The 19,293-nt window shown below is 40.6% G+C and overlaps 1 protein-coding gene across 1 annotated transcript; it reads left to right on the top strand.

Annotated features, from left to right (window-relative positions):
* The first annotated feature begins 12,625 nt into the window (after positions 1 to 12,625).
* Positions 12,626 to 13,660, top strand: LOC143597192 (uncharacterized). The gene is made up of 2 exons (XM_077075768.1): positions 12,626 to 13,273; positions 13,376 to 13,660. The coding sequence occupies exons 1-2, from the start codon at positions 12,626 to 12,628 to the stop codon at positions 13,658 to 13,660; spliced, it is 933 nt and encodes a 310-aa protein (XP_076931883.1).
* The last annotated feature ends 5,633 nt before the right edge of the window (positions 13,661 to 19,293 follow it).

Here is a 19,293-nt window from a genome sequence, read left to right as displayed (position 1 = left end):
GAGAGAACCCGACATGGTAACGTTACATGGGGAATAAATATGGCACAAATCTCTATCCATATTCACTAGGGAAGGCCTATCTATAGGCTACCCTCATTCATTAATCATCACTAACGAATGAGACCTCTCATTCATTAGAAACACCTAACGAATATTGCTTCCCATAGAGAATGACATCCCATTCGCTAAACATCCTTAGAGAATGAGCATTACATTAACGAATGAGCCTTCATACGCTAAACATCCTTAGCGTATGAGCTCCTAACTTAATGAATGAGTAGTTAGTTTACAAAGAATGGACCTCATTCGTTAAACATGCTTAGCGAATGAGCCTTATTACATTAAACATAAAGACTAAACTACCCCTATCTTATTCAAATAGATGTAGACAACAAATCATGCACTAACAGGATGGGATTAATTCCCTTATTAATGGTGGTGAAAGAGGTGGTTGAAGTGGAGTAAATGAGGCTATAACACGTATTTAATGAAGAAGACGAGCATTCAAATTATAGGTTATCCAAGTGCTTTTAACATGGTCATGTTGAGTAGAACATGACCGCGGTGAATTATATTTGTCCTGCTCCATTAATTGCTTCTTCATTAGTTCATAATAGTATGAAGGCTCTAGTGGGCATACTTTTTTACATAGTGGGCGTACTCTCTGACCTTGTCCACTCATGGTAAGAAATTTTTTTGAAAAGCGCTAGAAATTGTGGTCCACAATACTATAAAATAAGAAATCATAAAGCAAAAAAAAATTTACACTTAGTTTTCATTACGAATATGTATCACGGTAGGATCCGTTGCTCAAACCGACAACATGGGTTAATACGGCCATGTTAAGCAAGGCACGACAATGTTGAGCCCACAACAGTCCAAATCTCATCCAATTTTGTCCTTTTCTCTTATATAGAAGGCATGGTCGTGTTTTGCTTCTGAACCTTCTATTTTGTCTTTTCCTTTTGTTCTGGATAACATGGGTGTGTCTATGTTAACATGGCCATGTTTTAGCTTTCTGATTTTTTTCTTTACTTCATATGCTCTATGCATGCCCATGTCATTATTCACCATGGGGTGTGTTGAGTATGTTTTCATCATTTATCTCCATTTTTCTTCATATATTAGCTTATGTTATTCCTCAGGGCTATATTTACGTATAGATAGAAATTATAAACATTAGTTGTTATTTATTCTAATATATTTGCTGATATTACGCTTATTTGGAGATATTTTAGTGTTGAATAGATGTATAAATTCTTATACATCAACCAACCCGACCCGAGAACCGAAAATCTAGGAAAATCGACTAGCAAGGTAGAGACTTTACATAAGAGATATTAAGATGAAAAGAAAAGAGCGGAATCTGACTCGCCGGATTTATTCCGCTAAACCGACATTGATGTTTGCAGCAGCCTGGTGGTGTATGAGATATGTAAATATATTTTGTGGGGAAAATAAATATGATGTTTATATCACATACCATTGCTAAAGTAAAAAAAAAGGTAAAGTAGCCAAAGTGATAATGAATACACATAAATCAAAATATTTGTTAAAAAGTGTATTGCGTGTGGATTTCCTATTATATAGGCTTATCGTACATTACGTACACAACCTTCTAGAGCGTTGAATTATAGAACACGCGGTGACAATTTCCTAAATAACCCAAACTAGTTCATGATCAAATTCATCGATTACAAATCCATTCTGATCCAAATTTTGAACTCTCCGCTCTATCTTATCCAATTTCTAAGCCCTAATAAGAGCTTAAATTATGAAATCTCTAAAGTCAAAAATTAAAATCAAAATAGAACGTTGTTGAACATCAAGAATCTTCAAAATTTATCAAAATGTGATGATTTAATCAATCGAATTGATGTGTAGAAGGATTTAGATTCATCAATCGATTATGAAATTTCAGAAATAATATACTCAATTGAGCTTTGATTAGGGTTCAAAATATTATATTTAAACATTCTGAACAAAATTGAAGACACTGTGTACATCTAAACGTTCTAACCAAAACAAACACCTTTAAACATTCAAGTTTAGAAGTTCAGAACAAAAAGTTTAGAAGTTCAAAACAAAACGTTTAGAAGTTTAGAACAAAAAGTTTAAAAGTTCAGGCTTAAATCTTATACATTCAAGGTTAAACTAAAACGTACAGGCTTAGAACCTAAAACATTCAAGCTTAATCTTAATACATTCAAGGTTAAAACCCACCACTCAAAACTCAAAATTGAACGATTGAAGCTTCAATTTGATGATTAATTGGAACGTTTGGACCAAAACGAACACCTTTAAACGCTTAAATTTTATACATTCAAGGTTAAACTAAAACGTACAGCCTTAGAACCTAAAGCGTTCAAGCTTAATGTTAATACATTCAAGGTTAAAACCCACCACAACAAACTCAAAATTGAACGATTGAAGTTTCAAATTGATGATTAATTGTATCAATTTCAAGGTTGTTTGATCAATTAGGTTCATTAATTTCAATTTTATCAAAAGATAAATAAACTTGTGAACAACAATAGGTGATGATGTATGATGACTGTGGATGGTGGTTTCGATGGTGGACGAAATCGTTGTACGATGACGGATTGTTGAATAGTGACGGTGAAGGTGGACGTAATCAATGGGAGTAGTGGATCAGAGTTGATTAAATTTACAATATTGCCACCCGTATTTTTTGAAATCGACGGTGTAGGAACTCGCGTACGTAATGTACGATTAAAGATTATTCTATTGGATCATTATATATATATATATGGTTGATTTTAGATTAGATTAAATTAATATGTTATAAGATAAAGAATATCATATAATATAAATATACTTATCCAGCTCAAAATGTTCAAAACCTAATCCAAAAAGCAATAAATCTTGTACTTTATACTACAACAGTTGTACCTTGTTAATCTCAAACTTTGAAAACATTAAAACCTATATGAGTATATCATACACACGTATACATCACATATATTTTTGGGGTTTTTCTTCTCCTTTTACTAGTAGTCGCCTGAAAACGCATATCCATTTACCGAACCATATATCCGGAAAAATCTTTGTATTTTGTAACTTGTGAAGTACATGTGTGAAAATTACATTGATATTATTTATTTATTGTAACGCTTATATATAGAGAGTGTTATTTTAATTTGTAATAGTTGTATGAAATAAATTATAAATTATAAAGAATTAAAATGATAAAAGAATGTACTTGAAAATCCCAACGGGTATACCCGATACCCACGAGTATGTCCAATACCCGAGGGGTAATGGCCCGAACCCTACCCATTGCTATCCCTAAGTCCCAACCTATTTGTTCTTACAAACTAATTGTTATGAAATTGGGTCGAATATGGAAATCGAGCTTGGGTCGAGTGTTTTCGTCAACTCTCAGGAAATAGCAAGTTTCGCACATATGTTTATCTTGATTCACATCAAATTGTTTCTTGATTAAATCGAGTTATTTGCCATTGTAATTCATCAAGAAATTTTAATGACTAATCTCCATCTTTTACCAAGAATTACATAAGTTCATATTTAATATTTCCCTTTACATTGTCATGATGATAAGGAAAACATTTCTAGTATTTTGCTTGTATTTGTAGGTTTCTGAGTATAAAAAGATTTAAGTTGCGAAAATACCACCACTTTAATTTGGGTCCATGGGTCGATCTCTATGTCTGAATCCGGTTGTGAAGATACGGGCTAGTTGGACTTCCCTGGCCTGTAGACTATTTCTAAGCCTATAGACTATTTCTAAGTCTTCCAGAATGCGGCTCGAGAAGTGATACGCTCATAATGCGGCTGGCACGGCATTGGGAATCTTGCATTGTGGGAAATGACTGGCTTGAATCCGCCATCTGGCTGCACCTGGTAACTACATAAATGAATTTCCCCCGCCGAACGGTCACTAAACGTTCATTTTGTTTACAAGCCTACACGTTGTAATTAAACATATAGAATTGCCATAACAATTACAGTGTAGCACACCCTACCAACTATGTTATATTTTACTCTCTAGTTTTCCATCAACATTTGGAAACGAAACCCAAGTTATAACCGATTCATGGATCATATATGTTTCCCAGATCTTTAAATTTTGTTGTAAACAGTGAAGTCCAAGAAAAAGCTCAGTACTTGCCATCAGATTTAAAGAATAACAATGGGAGTTTAGAAAATACTTTTTTCTTTAGCCCTCACGTCGTGTGTTGTGTTTTTGGTATGAAACCGGGTTCGCGGTGTTCTCCGGAAAACCATACCACTGCGTGTCATTGTGCCACCACAAGAGCACGTAACACACGGTGGGACAAAATAATTATTATGAAAATATATTTAAGGTACTAGTAAGAGTGCCCGCGCGTTACGGCGGGAAAGCAACGGGAATTCGGTTGATAGCATCTAGAAGGGTTAGTTTACCCCCAATAAAAAATAAAACAAAAACACATAACAAAAATAGGTTATATTCATAGTCAAAGATTTACATTATCATTTTGACTCTCGTCAAAAGTCAATGCTAACTTTCTAAAACCTGAAACATGTACAACCTATACCCATACGAGCAAAGCAAATAAACAGTTTAAACATTTTATCCTCGTCATCATTTTAACTTCTGTGAAAACTCAAAGACCACTTCACCATTTGACTTATGTTATTAAGATCCATTCTTCATCCTAAGAGATCCAATTTTTCCATTTATTATATGCAATCATCATTTCATCCGGTTGACACGGCCCGAACCTGACATGAAAAAAAGCATGCTTTGTGGTTATACGCAATCACCACAAATCTTCATTTATAGCAACTTACAAACGTTAGCATCATCACCCACTTTGACCATTAAGTCATCATCTTATCACTGCCATGTACAGGTGCATCAGTGCAAACATGATGGGTCCATGCTCGCGTGGTCTGACCATATGTCTTCTCTCCTTTGGAAGGCCAAACTCCTAAATATGCACACAAAATCACTAGGAACTGTAGTTGTGAGCAACAAAAACATTTAAAACAAACCTCTATAATTAATCTAAAATATTAAATTATTATTACTATGTAAGCACATTTGTGGCTTGTGCTAGATGAAGTCCTTTGTAGAATAACAAGGTTTTTTATATCCAGTCTTGAAATGTTGTGCCGACGTCTACATCGTTCGAAAATCATCGAGCTCGACAATTACAAAAAAAATTGTGATCCTTTAATGCGGGTCAAAATCAGTAGGTATGACCTATGAAAACTTTCGGGACCAATTTCTTTTTAATTAACTTCATAATACTTTTTACCGAATTAAATTATAAAAAACTCTATATGTCACATGTATTGCATACCGACGGTTGTAGATGCACACTCGTCATCGTAAAATGTGGTGTTGGCTAGGGTCTATGGGCATACTTCAAAATAGATCTTGCTTGAAGGAGGGTTACAGTTGCCATGATTCTACTTTCGACTTCAGCTTCAGACATCAGTCCCTAACTGTTCTAGGGGCTGCTGCATGTTCTTGAGTTTCTTAGGTAAAGTTTGTGCTGCAAAAATGATAGTGGCCAAAATGACTTTATGTTAAAGCAATTGTACCCGATAAAAAGAGAAAAAATTAACATCTGACTTATTGGTTACATAAAAATCAATAACTATTTGACCCACAAGAACAATAGACCTTAAACTAATCTTTGAAAGAAAACCAAAAGAGGCATTATTGTCTTGTACAAATCGTTTCGGGTTGAAATCAGCTAGGGGTTTGGTCAAACCTGGTCAACAACTGGTATTGGCGTTGAAACCGTGTTATAAATGGAAAATGCCCGGTTTGAATTGAAACCAGTTTCGGGTTGTAAAGGGGGTGGTTCGGCCGGTCGAGGTTTAGTTTCAACATGGGACTTTTCAAACCAATTAGGACCCTATGGTTGAGGCTGCTCCAAACCAAGTTCTCTCAAGCAGTTTTAAAATCGGTGTTGGTTCTTGCTATTAACTGTTTTCTGTTCCCTGGTCTTTTGTTCACCTTTACCCAAAACCGAGCAAAAACAACCAAACCTAAAACTTCATATGGCATAGTTTCTACCTTCACTAATCATTTTTCTCCATTTCTTTAAGAGCATGAAATATATTTGCCTGTTTTGAACTTAGGTAACATAAAATGCACTGAAGTGTCAGTTGGATGTTTAAATTATATTCATGAAACATCTTCATGTGATAACATAACTTGGTTATACGACAATAAATATATCTAGAAGCGTTGTAAAATGGAAAAGCCTCATAAACTCACTACGAATAAGTTGCACTCACATCCATATTGCATGATATAACATGTTTTAATAATTGGTCTTGTTCGATTGGACTGTAAATAGACTGGTCGACCCGGTTACAACCTATGTATATGACCAACCCATTTTGACCCGCCAACACGTTAGATCCATTTAATAAACGTTGCCCATAACGAAAATATACGAGAAATTTCATCTAAAGACTAAAAGAAAACTTCAGTCAAATAAAGTTAAATCATAACCATATCAAAGAAATCAAGTATATCATAAAATAACTTGTACCTCTGCATATATAAGCCACTTAGAATGAATCACGGACCGGCACTGGAGCAAACCGACTCCATTTTTCATTTTTAAATACATACGTTTTGAGAAATTTAGCCAGCAATTCACTTCGTTCTCCTTATTTCCAAAGTAAAAATAGGCCCGAATCTTCTTATCCACATGGGTATCATTTAAAGCATGACTTCCATAGTGACTATAGAGCATGCAACATGCTACATATAACACCTACGGAGACAGCAACCCCATGAAAACATATAACACCTACGGAGACAGCAACCCCATGAAAACAATAACCAATCTATCAAATGGATTATTTTCAAAACCCATGATGATAATTTATTATGTGTTGGATAGCGACTTCAGTTTTGAAAAATTCACATAACTGAAGTCGCTATCTGATAGATTGTTTTCAAGATAGCAAGTATAAAGCTTGAAAAGTGAAGTCAATAGTCGATATTCGAGTCAGCGATTTCAGTATTTTTAGAATTCACAACTGAAGTCACTGTCAATTCTTAGAAAGTGGCTTCATTTTCAAACTTGTAATGCTAAGCAACTCATAAAATGTCCAAATACACGAATCGGTTAAACTTACAGTACATGTTTAAAGAAGTCGATAGTCGAGTCAGCGATTTCAACTTTTTAAAATTCACATAACTGAAGTCGCTATCAATTCTGAGAAAGTGGATTCATTTTCAAACTTCTAATGATAAGTGATTCATAAAATGTCCTAATACACGAATCGGTTAAACTTATAGTACAATTTTAAAGATTTGTCAAGAAGCCGTGTCTACTTCCAACCGCATGAGAAACAAGCCGAATATTCCAGAGGCCGAGGAATAGATAAAAGAAAACAACAAGAACAAAAATGGAAGAGATGAATATTTTCAAAATAATGATAAATTCATCCTCAAATCAATTCCCGTTGACTTAGAACTTGGAAGATGGATTAAATCAGCCACTAATATGCCTACACATACACGAAACTCAACTAACTATCTACAAATATAAATTTTATCATTGTGCACCGAATATGATCATATTAAACTCACCATCTACTGAGTTTAAAAGTATATCCACGTCAGAAAAAAATCATAACAAATTATGACGTGGCACATCTTTACCCGAGCATAGAGCATGATTGTATTCAAAATCAGTTGGCAATTCCCCTAAATACATAAATAATAAACCACACCTACAGATCATGTTATCATGCTATAAACTGGTTATTCAGATATTGTTCAATGTTAAAATACTAATAAGTTTAGCAGATTTTGATATCATACCTTGGGTTTCAATTCTCTTAAAATTGTGGAAAGCAATTCACCATAATTATAGCATAGCATCCTAGTACGACAAACATCATTATCATCATGTGCATATGATCGGGTAAAAGCAATTTAGTAGGTTTTATTACCTTAATAACAACAGGGATTCAATTTCGTTCATCAGGAACTCGAACCGGCCTCCAATCATATGGGTGATGATGAAGTTGAAGCAATTGGGATTTGGTGTCCGTGTGTTTAAGCAAAATAGAATCTGAGTACTAAAAGAAATTTAGTAGGTTTGATTGGAATTCAAACTGACACCAATTAGAAGGAATTGATTAGGAATAAACCTTGCAGGAGATAACATGTAACGTCTCTTGAGGATGGATTGTTAGTCGCTGACGGTCACTAAATTTAATTTAGCTTAGTTAATGTTATCGGCATCTTAAAATGGTAAAATTACCATATTGTCCATCTAAAATGTTTCATATGTAATATAGATATAGATATAGATATTATACAGGGGTATCAAAAAGACCCAAATACCCTTAAGTATCACCCGCGGGTCGGGGAGGAACCCCTCATATACCATCCGCGGAACATATGGATCACCCGCACAACATGGTAGAGGAAGAACATCCTTACACCACACGCGGAAACATCCAGGCACCCTCAAACGTCATACACAGGACAAGACATTCGTCCGCTTAGATGACCAGGAGGCAATGCCAACAGGACAGCTGTAAATAACTAATTACCTTCTAGAAACAACCACGATAGTTACTTAAAGAATACGCGACTTGTCAGCCAATGAATGAAGGACACCTGGCCAGGTTGTTATAACTGTGCACATGGCCAGGGTTTGATTCGTTCTATCATGGAGTGACGCGTGTCCAGGTTGTTATACCCATGCACATGGGACGTATAGCTCAACCTATCACAAAGGGACACGCGTCCAGATGGTTATCAAGATCTTCTAGAAAGGGACAGCTGGCCCAATCACAATTCCCACATCCTTCGGCTATAAATACCCTCTCAATCTCCATGAGGTATTCATTCACATTCACTCTCATTTTACTTACTCAGAATACTTTAGTACTTTCTCTATTAACAACTGTACTGATTCTCACGACGAAGGGTGGTTACGGGAAGATCCCCCTCTTGTCCTTCCCGTGACGAGACTCACGGTATCTGTTTTGCAGGTTCCGTTCATTGGACTTTGGGAAGTTGTACTCATATTGCGTTGGTTGTTATTGTATCCTACCTTGTAGACTCATTGGATCCAGTACCCGTCTAGGGAATTGGATCAGTGTTTCTTCATTGGCGCCATCCGTTTTGGTGTTAGAATTGCGTAAAGTTTTCGTTGGTTTTTTTGGTTCGTTCAATATGAGTAAACTTCCTGAGGGGCCGACGGGAACTTCTGCACCTACTTCATGTGCTACAAACACAGAAGCACCTGAAGGTTTTGCTTCAAGTGTTTTTGCACGTGTCACAGCTCCGGGTTCACGAACCACCGATACAACACCAGGTGGTAGTATCCTTGAGCGTGTCACAGCACCAGCTGGGCCAACCCCCACCGATTTGGGACGTGTTACAACACCAGAATGTTCCAATCTGGGTGACCTCCGACGAACTATGAGAGAAACTCGCCGAACTCAATCAGTATTGGGCTGGAAGATGATTCAGGCGATTCTGATTTGGCGAGGATTCACCGCCATAATTCTAGATCTAGGGGACCACTGTCTCTGGAGGAGTGGCTCCGCATCCAGCAAAAGAACTTGACAGCTGAATACGAGCGCAGGGTGCGTAATGAACGTTTTCATGCTCGCACTCTGACCTATGAAGAATCTCCTAGAAGATCTCTTTCTCCTCCACCAACAATGAGAGGAAGTCAAATCCGTTATAGTCAACAGACGGAACAAGAGTTCGGTGAACTACGAAGGTTCCGCCCCCGTCCTCGTATGGACATGCGGATGCCATCCTACGAAGATGAGTTTGATAGTTATGATTCAACTTATCACCCAGAAGACTTCAGTTTTTACACTTATAACAGCAGGATGCGTTCGCGGGAAAGAAGTAGTCGCTCGCGGGACGTAGTCCGCCACACTGAGTATCATAGCGATGCGGAAGAAGATTTCACTAAACCGTATCGCCCTGCAGCCTTTGCTGAAAAATCGAAGTTTATAACCAGCATCGCTACAGCACATTTTCCATTCAATGCTAAAATACCTACATCAGTGGGAAAGTATAATGGAATGAATGATCCAAGCGATCATCTCCAAAACATTGTGGCGGTAGGTGGTGTGAGCGGATGGACGCTCCCCTATTAGTGTCACATGTTCGCATTGATACTAATAGGGGCAGCACGAGAATGATTTGAAAAGTTACCTGATGGTCAAATTTCTAGCTGGGATGATTTGGTAAAGAAATTTTCGCAACAGTTTAGCCAGCAAAAGAAGCATACTCGTGACCAGTCAGAAATATTGGACGTTATTCCACGAGATAACGAATCTGTGGAAGATTTTATTACCCGATTCAATGATGAATGTCTAAACATCAGCGGAATCAGCAAAGACATGCTTCGCGGTGCCTTCCGCAAGAATGTCAGATGTGATGCGTTGACCCGCACACTAACTGGTAGAGATGGAATGCCACAAGAATGGGATGATATCATGACCACGGCAAAGTTGTGTGCCAGAATTGAAAAAAATTTGGGATATAACAATTCAAAGCAGAAGTTAAAAGTGGAATTTCAAACTTCATGACCTAATAAACAAGCAAAGGGGCCAATCTGGTCCAGACTTCAGCCGAGCGCGGAGGTATCAAAATCATTCGACGCAAGATCTCTCATTGGCAATAAAAACAAAACGGGACCCTCGAATCGAGGTCCCAATAATTGGACTCCACTTTCAAAAACTCCTACCGAAATCCTCACTACGGAGAACGTGAACTTCAGGAAACCGCAGCCACTCACAAGGAGGTCATTCCTTGATGCCAAAAAACATTGTTCATTTCATGATGACATCTGTCACAACACGAATGTAATGCTTTGAAAAACGAGATCGAGGCGGCTGAAAAGTCCGGGAAACTTGGACATTTGGTGAAAGGTGGAAAGCCCGGGACTAGTAAGGCTACCGCGCGAGATAACCAGGGCTCGCCAAAAAAAGCAAGTCAAGGACTTAAACGTTCATATGATCCAGGGTGGACGTAAGGTTGGGGGAAAGAGATGAGAGTCCGATGAAGAAGAATGGAAGAATGAGCCAGTGACTTTCCCACGAGTTAAAGGGGGTCTTAGTAGCAAGAGCCCCTTGATCATCACTGCCCTATTTGGCCACTATCAATTGCAATACGTTTTCTTCGACACCGGTAGTACGTCGGACATTATGTATGAGCAATGTTTCGAACAGCTGGATGAGGACGATAAGGAGATAATGAAACCCATTCATGCTCCTGTATCGGGATTTGGAGGTGAGGTAATGCACCCGCGAGGGGTGATTTCCTTCCCAGTCACTTTAAGCGACGGAGTTCATTCAAGGACCGAGGAGGTCGAATTTTTAGTATTACCAGCAACATCGAAGCATGACATTATCTTGGGGCGGGAAGCGATTGGAGATTTCAATACTCATCCTTCTACAGCACATGGTGTAGTTGGAATCCCAACTCGTACCAGAGTGGCTATCATTCACGTCAATCGCCATTGCTTCGCGATGGAGAGTTCTAAGCCTAGTAAGATTCCGAAGCAAACCCGGCAGACTGAACCTGAGAAATGGGTACTAAACAAAAAATTCCCAGATAAAACTGTAACAATTGGACCTGCTATCTCTAAGATAGTGAGGACCTTTTTGAAACAGTTGCTAACAAAAAAATATTGATGTATTCGCATGGCAACCCGCGGACATGACCGGGGTTCCGCGACAGGTTGCAGAGCATAAGTTGCGAGTGAACCCGGCGTTTACTCCAATTGTGCAAAAGAAACGTAAGATGTGTCTGGAACAAACAAAAGCAATTAGTGAACAAGTTCAGGACCTCTTACAGGCTGGAATTATCCGTCCAATTCAATATCAGACTTGGGTCGCCAATCCGGTTATTGTCCCTAAGAGCAATGGGACATGGCGGATGTGTACAAGTTTCAAGGATCTAAACAAGGCGTGTCCCAAAGACTGTTATCCACTGCCAGAGTTTGATCTCAAAGTTTATGCGGTAGCCCCATTCAAATTCAAGTGCTTCTTAGATGCCTACAAAGGTTATCATCAAATCCGCATGGCTGCGGGTGATGAAGATAAGACAGCATTCAGAACATATCAAGGCACATTCTGTTATAAGATGACACCATTTGGTTTAAAGAACGTGGGGGATACATATCAGCGATTGATGGATATAGCATTTAAAGAACAGATCGGTCGAAACCTGGAAATCTATGTGGATGACCTTGTGATCAAAAGTATCGATGAAGATCATATGTTGAGAGACATCGAAGAGACATTCGAAACCTTAATGGGTATCAACATGAAGCTGAATCCAGCCAAATGTTCGTTTGGAATGGAAGAAGGAAAATTTCTTGGGCTAATTGTCACTGGGGCGGGCTTCAAGGCTAATCTAGATAAGATCCAAGCCGTAGCCCGCATGCCTTCTCCTTCCTCCCTCAAAGAGGTTCAGACGCTTAATGTTCGATTGGTTGCCCTGAATCGTTTTTTGGCGAATCATGCAGCAAAATCCAATCCATTCGTCTCAAAATTGAGAAACTACCTCAAGAAGGCACAGCTTAAATGGACCACGGATGCTGAATAAGCTTTCCTGGAGGTCAAAAAATGTTTGATGGAACTACCCACGCTGATAGCACCTTCCGCGGGGGAACCTTTGACGTTATACTTGTCGGCATCAGACATTGCCATTGGGGTTGTACTCCTGACGGATAGAAAGAACGTTAAGACACCAATCTACTATGTCAGCAGAACATTATCATACCCGGAAACCAGATACTCAATGCTGGAAAAACTCGCTTTAGCACTGGTCTATGCTGCCCGACGTCTCCGCAGGTACTTTCAGAGGCACCCCATCAATGTGTTAACCGGATTCAAACTCAAGAACGTTCTGAGTAATCCAGAATTGTCTGGGCGATTGGCACAGTGGGCCATCGAGCTGGGTGAACATGCGATAGAATATAAACCCAGGCCAGCAATTAAAGGGCAAGTGTTGGCGGACTTTGTCACTGAGGTTCCGCGACACAAAGAGAAAGAATGTTTGATTCAGCAACAACCCCAAGAACCTCCTGAACAAGGACAAATTTGGTCACTATTCACGGACGGGGCTTCAAGCAGCGAGGGATCTGGCACAGGCCTCAGGCTAGTCAATCCCAAAGGCCACGAGTTTTCATACGCCATAAAGTTAGACTTTAAGAGTACTAACAACGAGGCGGAGTATGAAGCTTTTCTGGCAGGTTTGCGGATAACGATAAAGCTTGGGGTGAAACACTTGGAAGCCCGCGTGGATTCCATGTTAATCGTGGGACAGATCAATGGCACGTATGAAGCAAAAAATGACGTAATGGCTTCATACGTGTCACAGGCGAAAGATTTGATGCTTCAGTTTTCTTCATGTAAAGTAATTCACATAAAGCGAAGCGAGAACAAATCAACGGATGCCCTTAGTAAGCTGTCTTCAACGAATTTCGAAAACTTTGCTAAGGACATCCGCATTGAAATACTGGATCGCCCATTCGTCCCACAACATCAAGTTTTGGTAATTCAAACTGGAGTAGAATTTTGGATGACACCTATCATAGCATACATGTCATCAGGAGCTCTCCCGGAAGAAAGAATCGCGGCCCAGAAGATAAAACACAAAGCCTAGAACTATCAGATGCATGACGGTGTTTTATATCGACGTTCCTTCCTCGGCCCATTAATTAGATGCGTGGATGCCGAGGACGCGAACTATTTAATCAGAGAAGTTCATGAAGGCATATGTGGTCTTCACGCAGGCCCCGTATGGTCGTATCAAAGCTGATGAATGTCGGATATTATTGGGCGGGAATGCATCTGGACGCTGTGCATGAAATCAAGAAATGTGATTCGTGCCAATGTCATGCTCCCAACACACTACGACCAAAGAACGAACTTGTTCCAGTCACTTCAGCCTGGCCGTTCCAGAAATGGGCTATCGACATAATGGGACCTTCCCCTGAAGCCCCGGACGCGTCAAATTCTAATAGTAGCCATCGACTACTTCACGAAGTGGGTGGAAGCCAAAACAGTTGCATCCATAACGGCAGCAAGTGTTAAGAAATTCCTTTGGGAATTCATAATCTGCCGGTTTGGTCTTCCGCTGGAACTTGTTAATGCCAATGGTACTTAGTTCGCGGATAGTGGGCTACAAGAATGGTTGAAAGAAATTCATATCTCTCAAATCTTCACATCTGTGGCCCACCCACAAGTGAATGGTCAGGTTGAAAGAACTAACCGGACGATTAAGGAATGGATCAAAGCAAGGTTAGGAACTAAACGAACGGGTTGGGTTGACGAATTGCCCCATGTACTTTGGGCTTTCCGCACCCAAAAGAATTCCAGTAATTCTAAGACACCCTTTAGTTTAACCTACGGCACCGAGGCCATGATCCCAGCCAAGATCAGGATTCCATCCGCAAGAGTCTTGTTGATCGATGATAACGATCAAGAACTCCGGATGAATCTCGACCTTCTTGAAGAAAGAATGGAACTAGCATCAATCGTGAGCATAATTATAAACGCCAGCTATAGAAATATTATAACTCGCGGGTCCAGAAATGTGAATTTAATGCGGGAGACTTTGTCTTCCGCAATAATGAGGCTTCTGGCCAAGAACCTCCGGGCAAGTTAGCCCCAACTTGGGAAGGCCCCTACAAAGTTAAACAAGTATTATCTAAAGGCGCCTACAAGTTAAAAAAGTTGGATGGGACTGAGATCCCTAAAACTTGGAACATAGCACAACTAAAGAGATGTTACATTTAGCAAGACATGTTTTTTTTATTTTAGGCATGCGAGCCACATAGATTAATGAAGGACATGTAGTGTCATTTCTTGTAAATTCAGTCGGCTTATGCCTCGTTTATGAAAGTTTGCTAGTTTTATATTTTAGCCTTATGTAATACAAAAGTTCTGGTCCGCGTATCAGAAGGACTTATATGATCGGATAGCAAGAATGGCGTAATCCTTTGTTGACAAAAAGAAGATCCTACAAGCACTTATATTATAAACCATAAGACAAAGTGTATCGGATAAAACAAACTTCTTATTATTCATCAAAAGGGATTACAAAAAGATGTTAATTACAAGGAAGAAAAATCTATATCTATGACGTTGCGTCTTCGCCTTCCGCGTCTTCATCTTCCGCATCATCTTGAGATTCTGCACCTTCTTCTCCAACTCCAAGTAGAGCTTTTAACTGCTCCACGCTATCCTCTTTATCTATCTGCCCCGTAATAGAAAACTTCAAATTGTCGAAAATTTTGGTTTTCTCAATAAGGGTCTTGGCAGTATCCTGGCCATGCAAAACAAATTCCTCCCGAAGCCTGCCATCTTCCGCAAATTTGAAATCTTCCTGGAATCCTGTTTTGCGGCCGGCTTGGGAGGATGCGTTTAAGAGGACGGCGACACAGTTCCCAAGTTCATCACTCACTCGGACATGGGCGATAACCTGATAAATAAAATATAAGCAAGTGTTTCACGAAGGATCATAACAATATAGAGAAACACAGTTACCTGGGGACTCCTTCCGCCAACAACCATTTTTTATCCGCCTGAGCTCGAACAAGCTCCATCTTGTGGCCAGCGCACTCCAAGGCCTGTTCTCGGTTCTTGGAAGCAAGGTTGTTAAGGCGTTCGTCTTTGGCCGCTGATTCAGCCTTTAAAGTTTTTATTAATTCATCACGTTCATCCAGATGTTGCTGGAGAACAGCTTTGGCTTCCTCAGCGACAAAGCGAGCAGCCTTTTCTGCCTCTAAAGCATGACGGCTCTCCTTAGCTTCATCCATAGCCCCAAGGGCTTCTTTCTTGGCCTCAACCACCTTAGCTTCAAGGTCCTCCCATGCCTCATTCATAACCAACTAGTCTCGGCATATCTCCTGACTGGTGGAAACTGCATTCGCCATGCAATAAGAATGAGTGTTCAACAATTATTGGCGAACGCGGTTGCGTTGACGCTCCCGCTCCGCATGAGGAAGGCTCTCCCGCAAATATTCGAAACACACATCCGAGTCGCAAAGAGTTGAGTCTTGGCGCAAAGACCATTGTGTATGATGTATCACATCCCCCTACCCACGAGGAGGCGGAGACTCTTGACGCCCGTAAGAAAATGCACTAACTCCTCCTTGATCCTTGAAACGATGAGCATTGTAGGAGGGTGACATAACCGGATCTTTGGGGGTACCAACCTCCTTGTCCTTAAAAGGAGAGGTATCCAGCACAACAATTGGATCCTCGACGGTGTTGAGCTGTGACGACGGTTGATTGTGAGGCAGAGTTGAATCCTTCAGACCTGAAACGTCCTCAGATAAATCGCTCAAAGCTACTATAAGATGACAATCATTCATCAAAAATACATATGACATAATTTAACTGTCAAGTGTGAAGAATGTTAAATTTACCTAAGGAAATGTCCTTGGAAGAAATCTGCTGGAGGCAGGCTTCCAAGTTTACTGTCTTTTGCCTCTCGGTCGGGGCGACCTTGGTGGGCTTAACTTTACATTTACCGGCCACCTTAGAAACACCCGCGCCAACAGCTGAAGGCGCCCCCTCGATGTCAGCATCATTAGCAGTCTACGATCACCCTCGGCTAGTGGCGGCGGCACCTTCATCGCCCGCCGCTTGGCTGGTGGTTGCCTTCTGATCCTGCTTACAGGTCATACCTACAGTTGAATGCACAACATTACTAGCATCAACCGGAAAACTTCCTTCGCAGAGTGATGACTCCTCGCTAGACGAAAGGAGTACATTCACTACGCTCGAAGTAACAGCAGTCATGGGTCGAGGTTGTAAAATGCCCTCACCTTTTAGGACGAATTCCTCACCTTTAGCGTACATCGCCTCGGAGACCACAGGTTTTGAGCGAAGCGCGGTGGGAAATAAGAAATTGACGTGTGTACACTCCAAGAAAGGCACATCCCTCGGATCGATTGGACGGCGCACCATCAATCCCTCTTCATGGTCTAAAAGAGTGTCGAAGGCGGAACCCTCACCTGTATGAACAAAAAAAAGTCAGGCACTTATCAATTGAATATTGAAACAACACTAAACCTACTTTTATTTGGCCTCTCGTAATAAGGCTCCAAATCAGGGAATGGCCACAAACGGCTCATCTTAGCGCTCACCATAGCCCCCTCGTGTATTGGGCGCATGGGAGTTGGTGTTGCGATCAATGTTGTAAACCAAGGAAGACCCTCATGAGCAGCGGCGGGAACCACTGGCATCTTGTCCTCCGCCCTACGATAAATCATCGCAAACGGAATAACATCCTCCCGGATCCAGAAAAACTTCGGCTTCCAGCCATGAAGGCAACGGATCCACTCAGTAACGATGGCCGCCTTCCAGGTAGTAGCAAAGCTATACCAACCGTCACAGTAAGTCATCTTGTAAAAGACAGCAAACATACCGACGGACGGTTCAAAGTCGCAAGCTTGACAACAGAATTCGAAGTGTCGAATTCTCAACATCCCAAAAGGATAGATCTGTGATATATGAATTTCGTATGTCGTCAAGATGGACTGAACAAACCTCTTCACTGGAACACGGAAATTCCCCGTTGTAAAATGATCCACATAGACAGCTATTTTCTTTGCGGGTGGGTCGGTCGCAATAGAACCGTCCGCTGGACGCTCCGGCTCCCACTCCGGTGCCAGACCATATATATTTACGACATCGTTATAATCCTTCTCTTTAAGGTTCACAACGACCTCATGAATAGCATGAGCACTCTTCTTATCTCCCGCCATCTGAATAGGTCAATATGTTAAGATTCTTGCAAAGAACTTGAATCGGAAGATTGAAGAGATGGAATGAAGAAATCTCATATCTGCTTTCGATAAGAGAAGGGAAGAAATTTGTAAATGATAAAGATTGAATGGAAGGTGGATATGGTCTATTTATATGCATCGCAATTAATGCGACTGGCGGATTGCCAGGGGAAAGAGAAAACGTGGACCAGTAGATGATGGACACGTCAGGCGGGAAAGACGAAAAAGTAAGAACAACCTGTCAAAAGGCGTTGCACGCGTCTTGTCATTTGTCTCACGATATTTCTCTTTCCGCCACGTCATCATAACCATACCACTTGCAAAAATTCAAATTGTTGATAAATCAGAAATATATCACAAAGGATATCATCTTACATATAATATTATATCCACAAGACAAAAATTTCCTTTTCATTAATAGTAATAAACAATTACATATTATGAAAGAAATTACAAAGTCTTAGCGACTATATCTAGCCTATTGGTTAGGAGCCGATGTATCTTCCGGAGGTGTTGATGGAGTGTCCTCAGGAGGAGTAGACGGAATGTCCTTAGACTCGTCATCTAAATACTCCCTCAATTGTTGCACACCGTCATCAGCGGAAGAAAACTCCGGAAGCATACCCTGCAACGGAAACACCAGATCATCGTATTCTTTGACCCGCATGTCATATTCTTGCTTGACATCAAGGCCATGAAGCGGATGGTCCTCAAAAGAGTGACCGGTCTGGGCATACATCATCCCTTCGTTAAAACCCGTCACGCAGCCAAGTTGGGTTGAAGCAGCAATCAAAAAGGCAAAGCTGTCAGTCAACTCCGGACCCTTCTTAACGTGCCGAACAACCAAACAAGGGAAAAATAATTCATTAGCATCAACAGGATTAAATAGATGATGAAAGACATGTATGGAAAACTTAAGGAATCAATGCCTCGACCTAATAACCAATGGCGGTCCTGCTCAGCGCGTTCCGCCCTTTCCTGAAGCGCCTGGAACTCATCAGCTATCTTTTGTTTATCATTTGAAGCTTCAGCTGCACGAGATTTCGCTTCGTCACGAGCTTGCAGAAGCGAGTCATAAGCAGCTTGTATTTCGGCAGCGCCTTTGTCCTTAAGCTCAGCTTGCTCCTTCTGCAGATTCAGTTCTGCTTCAAGCTCTTGAATTTTGGCACCTTGGCGGGTCACTTAGCTTTCCAAAGCGGAATTAGCCTCAAGCGCCTTGGCCAGGTCCTCTTTCTTCCGCTAAGCATCGCCGTGGGCAGCTTCAAGTAGAGAATTTTGCCTCTCGCAGGCTTCTTTCCAATGACGAGCAGCGGTTAGAATTCCGATCCTTCTCATTTTTCAAGGAAATCTCTGCATTAGTTAATTTCCATTTAGCAGTATTTGCCACGACTCGATGCTCCTCAGCCTCTTTTTTAGCAGCATCAGCAGCTCGGGTCATTTCCCCTAGCTTCCCGCCCATTGTACGCCATTCGCGTAGTATTTCTTGTCCGCAAGCCAA

The sequence above is a fragment of the Bidens hawaiensis genome, unplaced genomic scaffold (genome assembly GCF_021521415.1).
Source record: "Bidens hawaiensis isolate Kalapana, Puna unplaced genomic scaffold, B.hawaiensis_p1.1 tig00047705_1, whole genome shotgun sequence".
NCBI lineage: Eukaryota > Viridiplantae > Streptophyta > Magnoliopsida > Asterales > Asteraceae > Bidens > Bidens hawaiensis.
The sequence above is the reverse complement of the archived record's forward strand: the minus strand, read 5'-3'. Positions and strand labels throughout refer to the sequence as shown.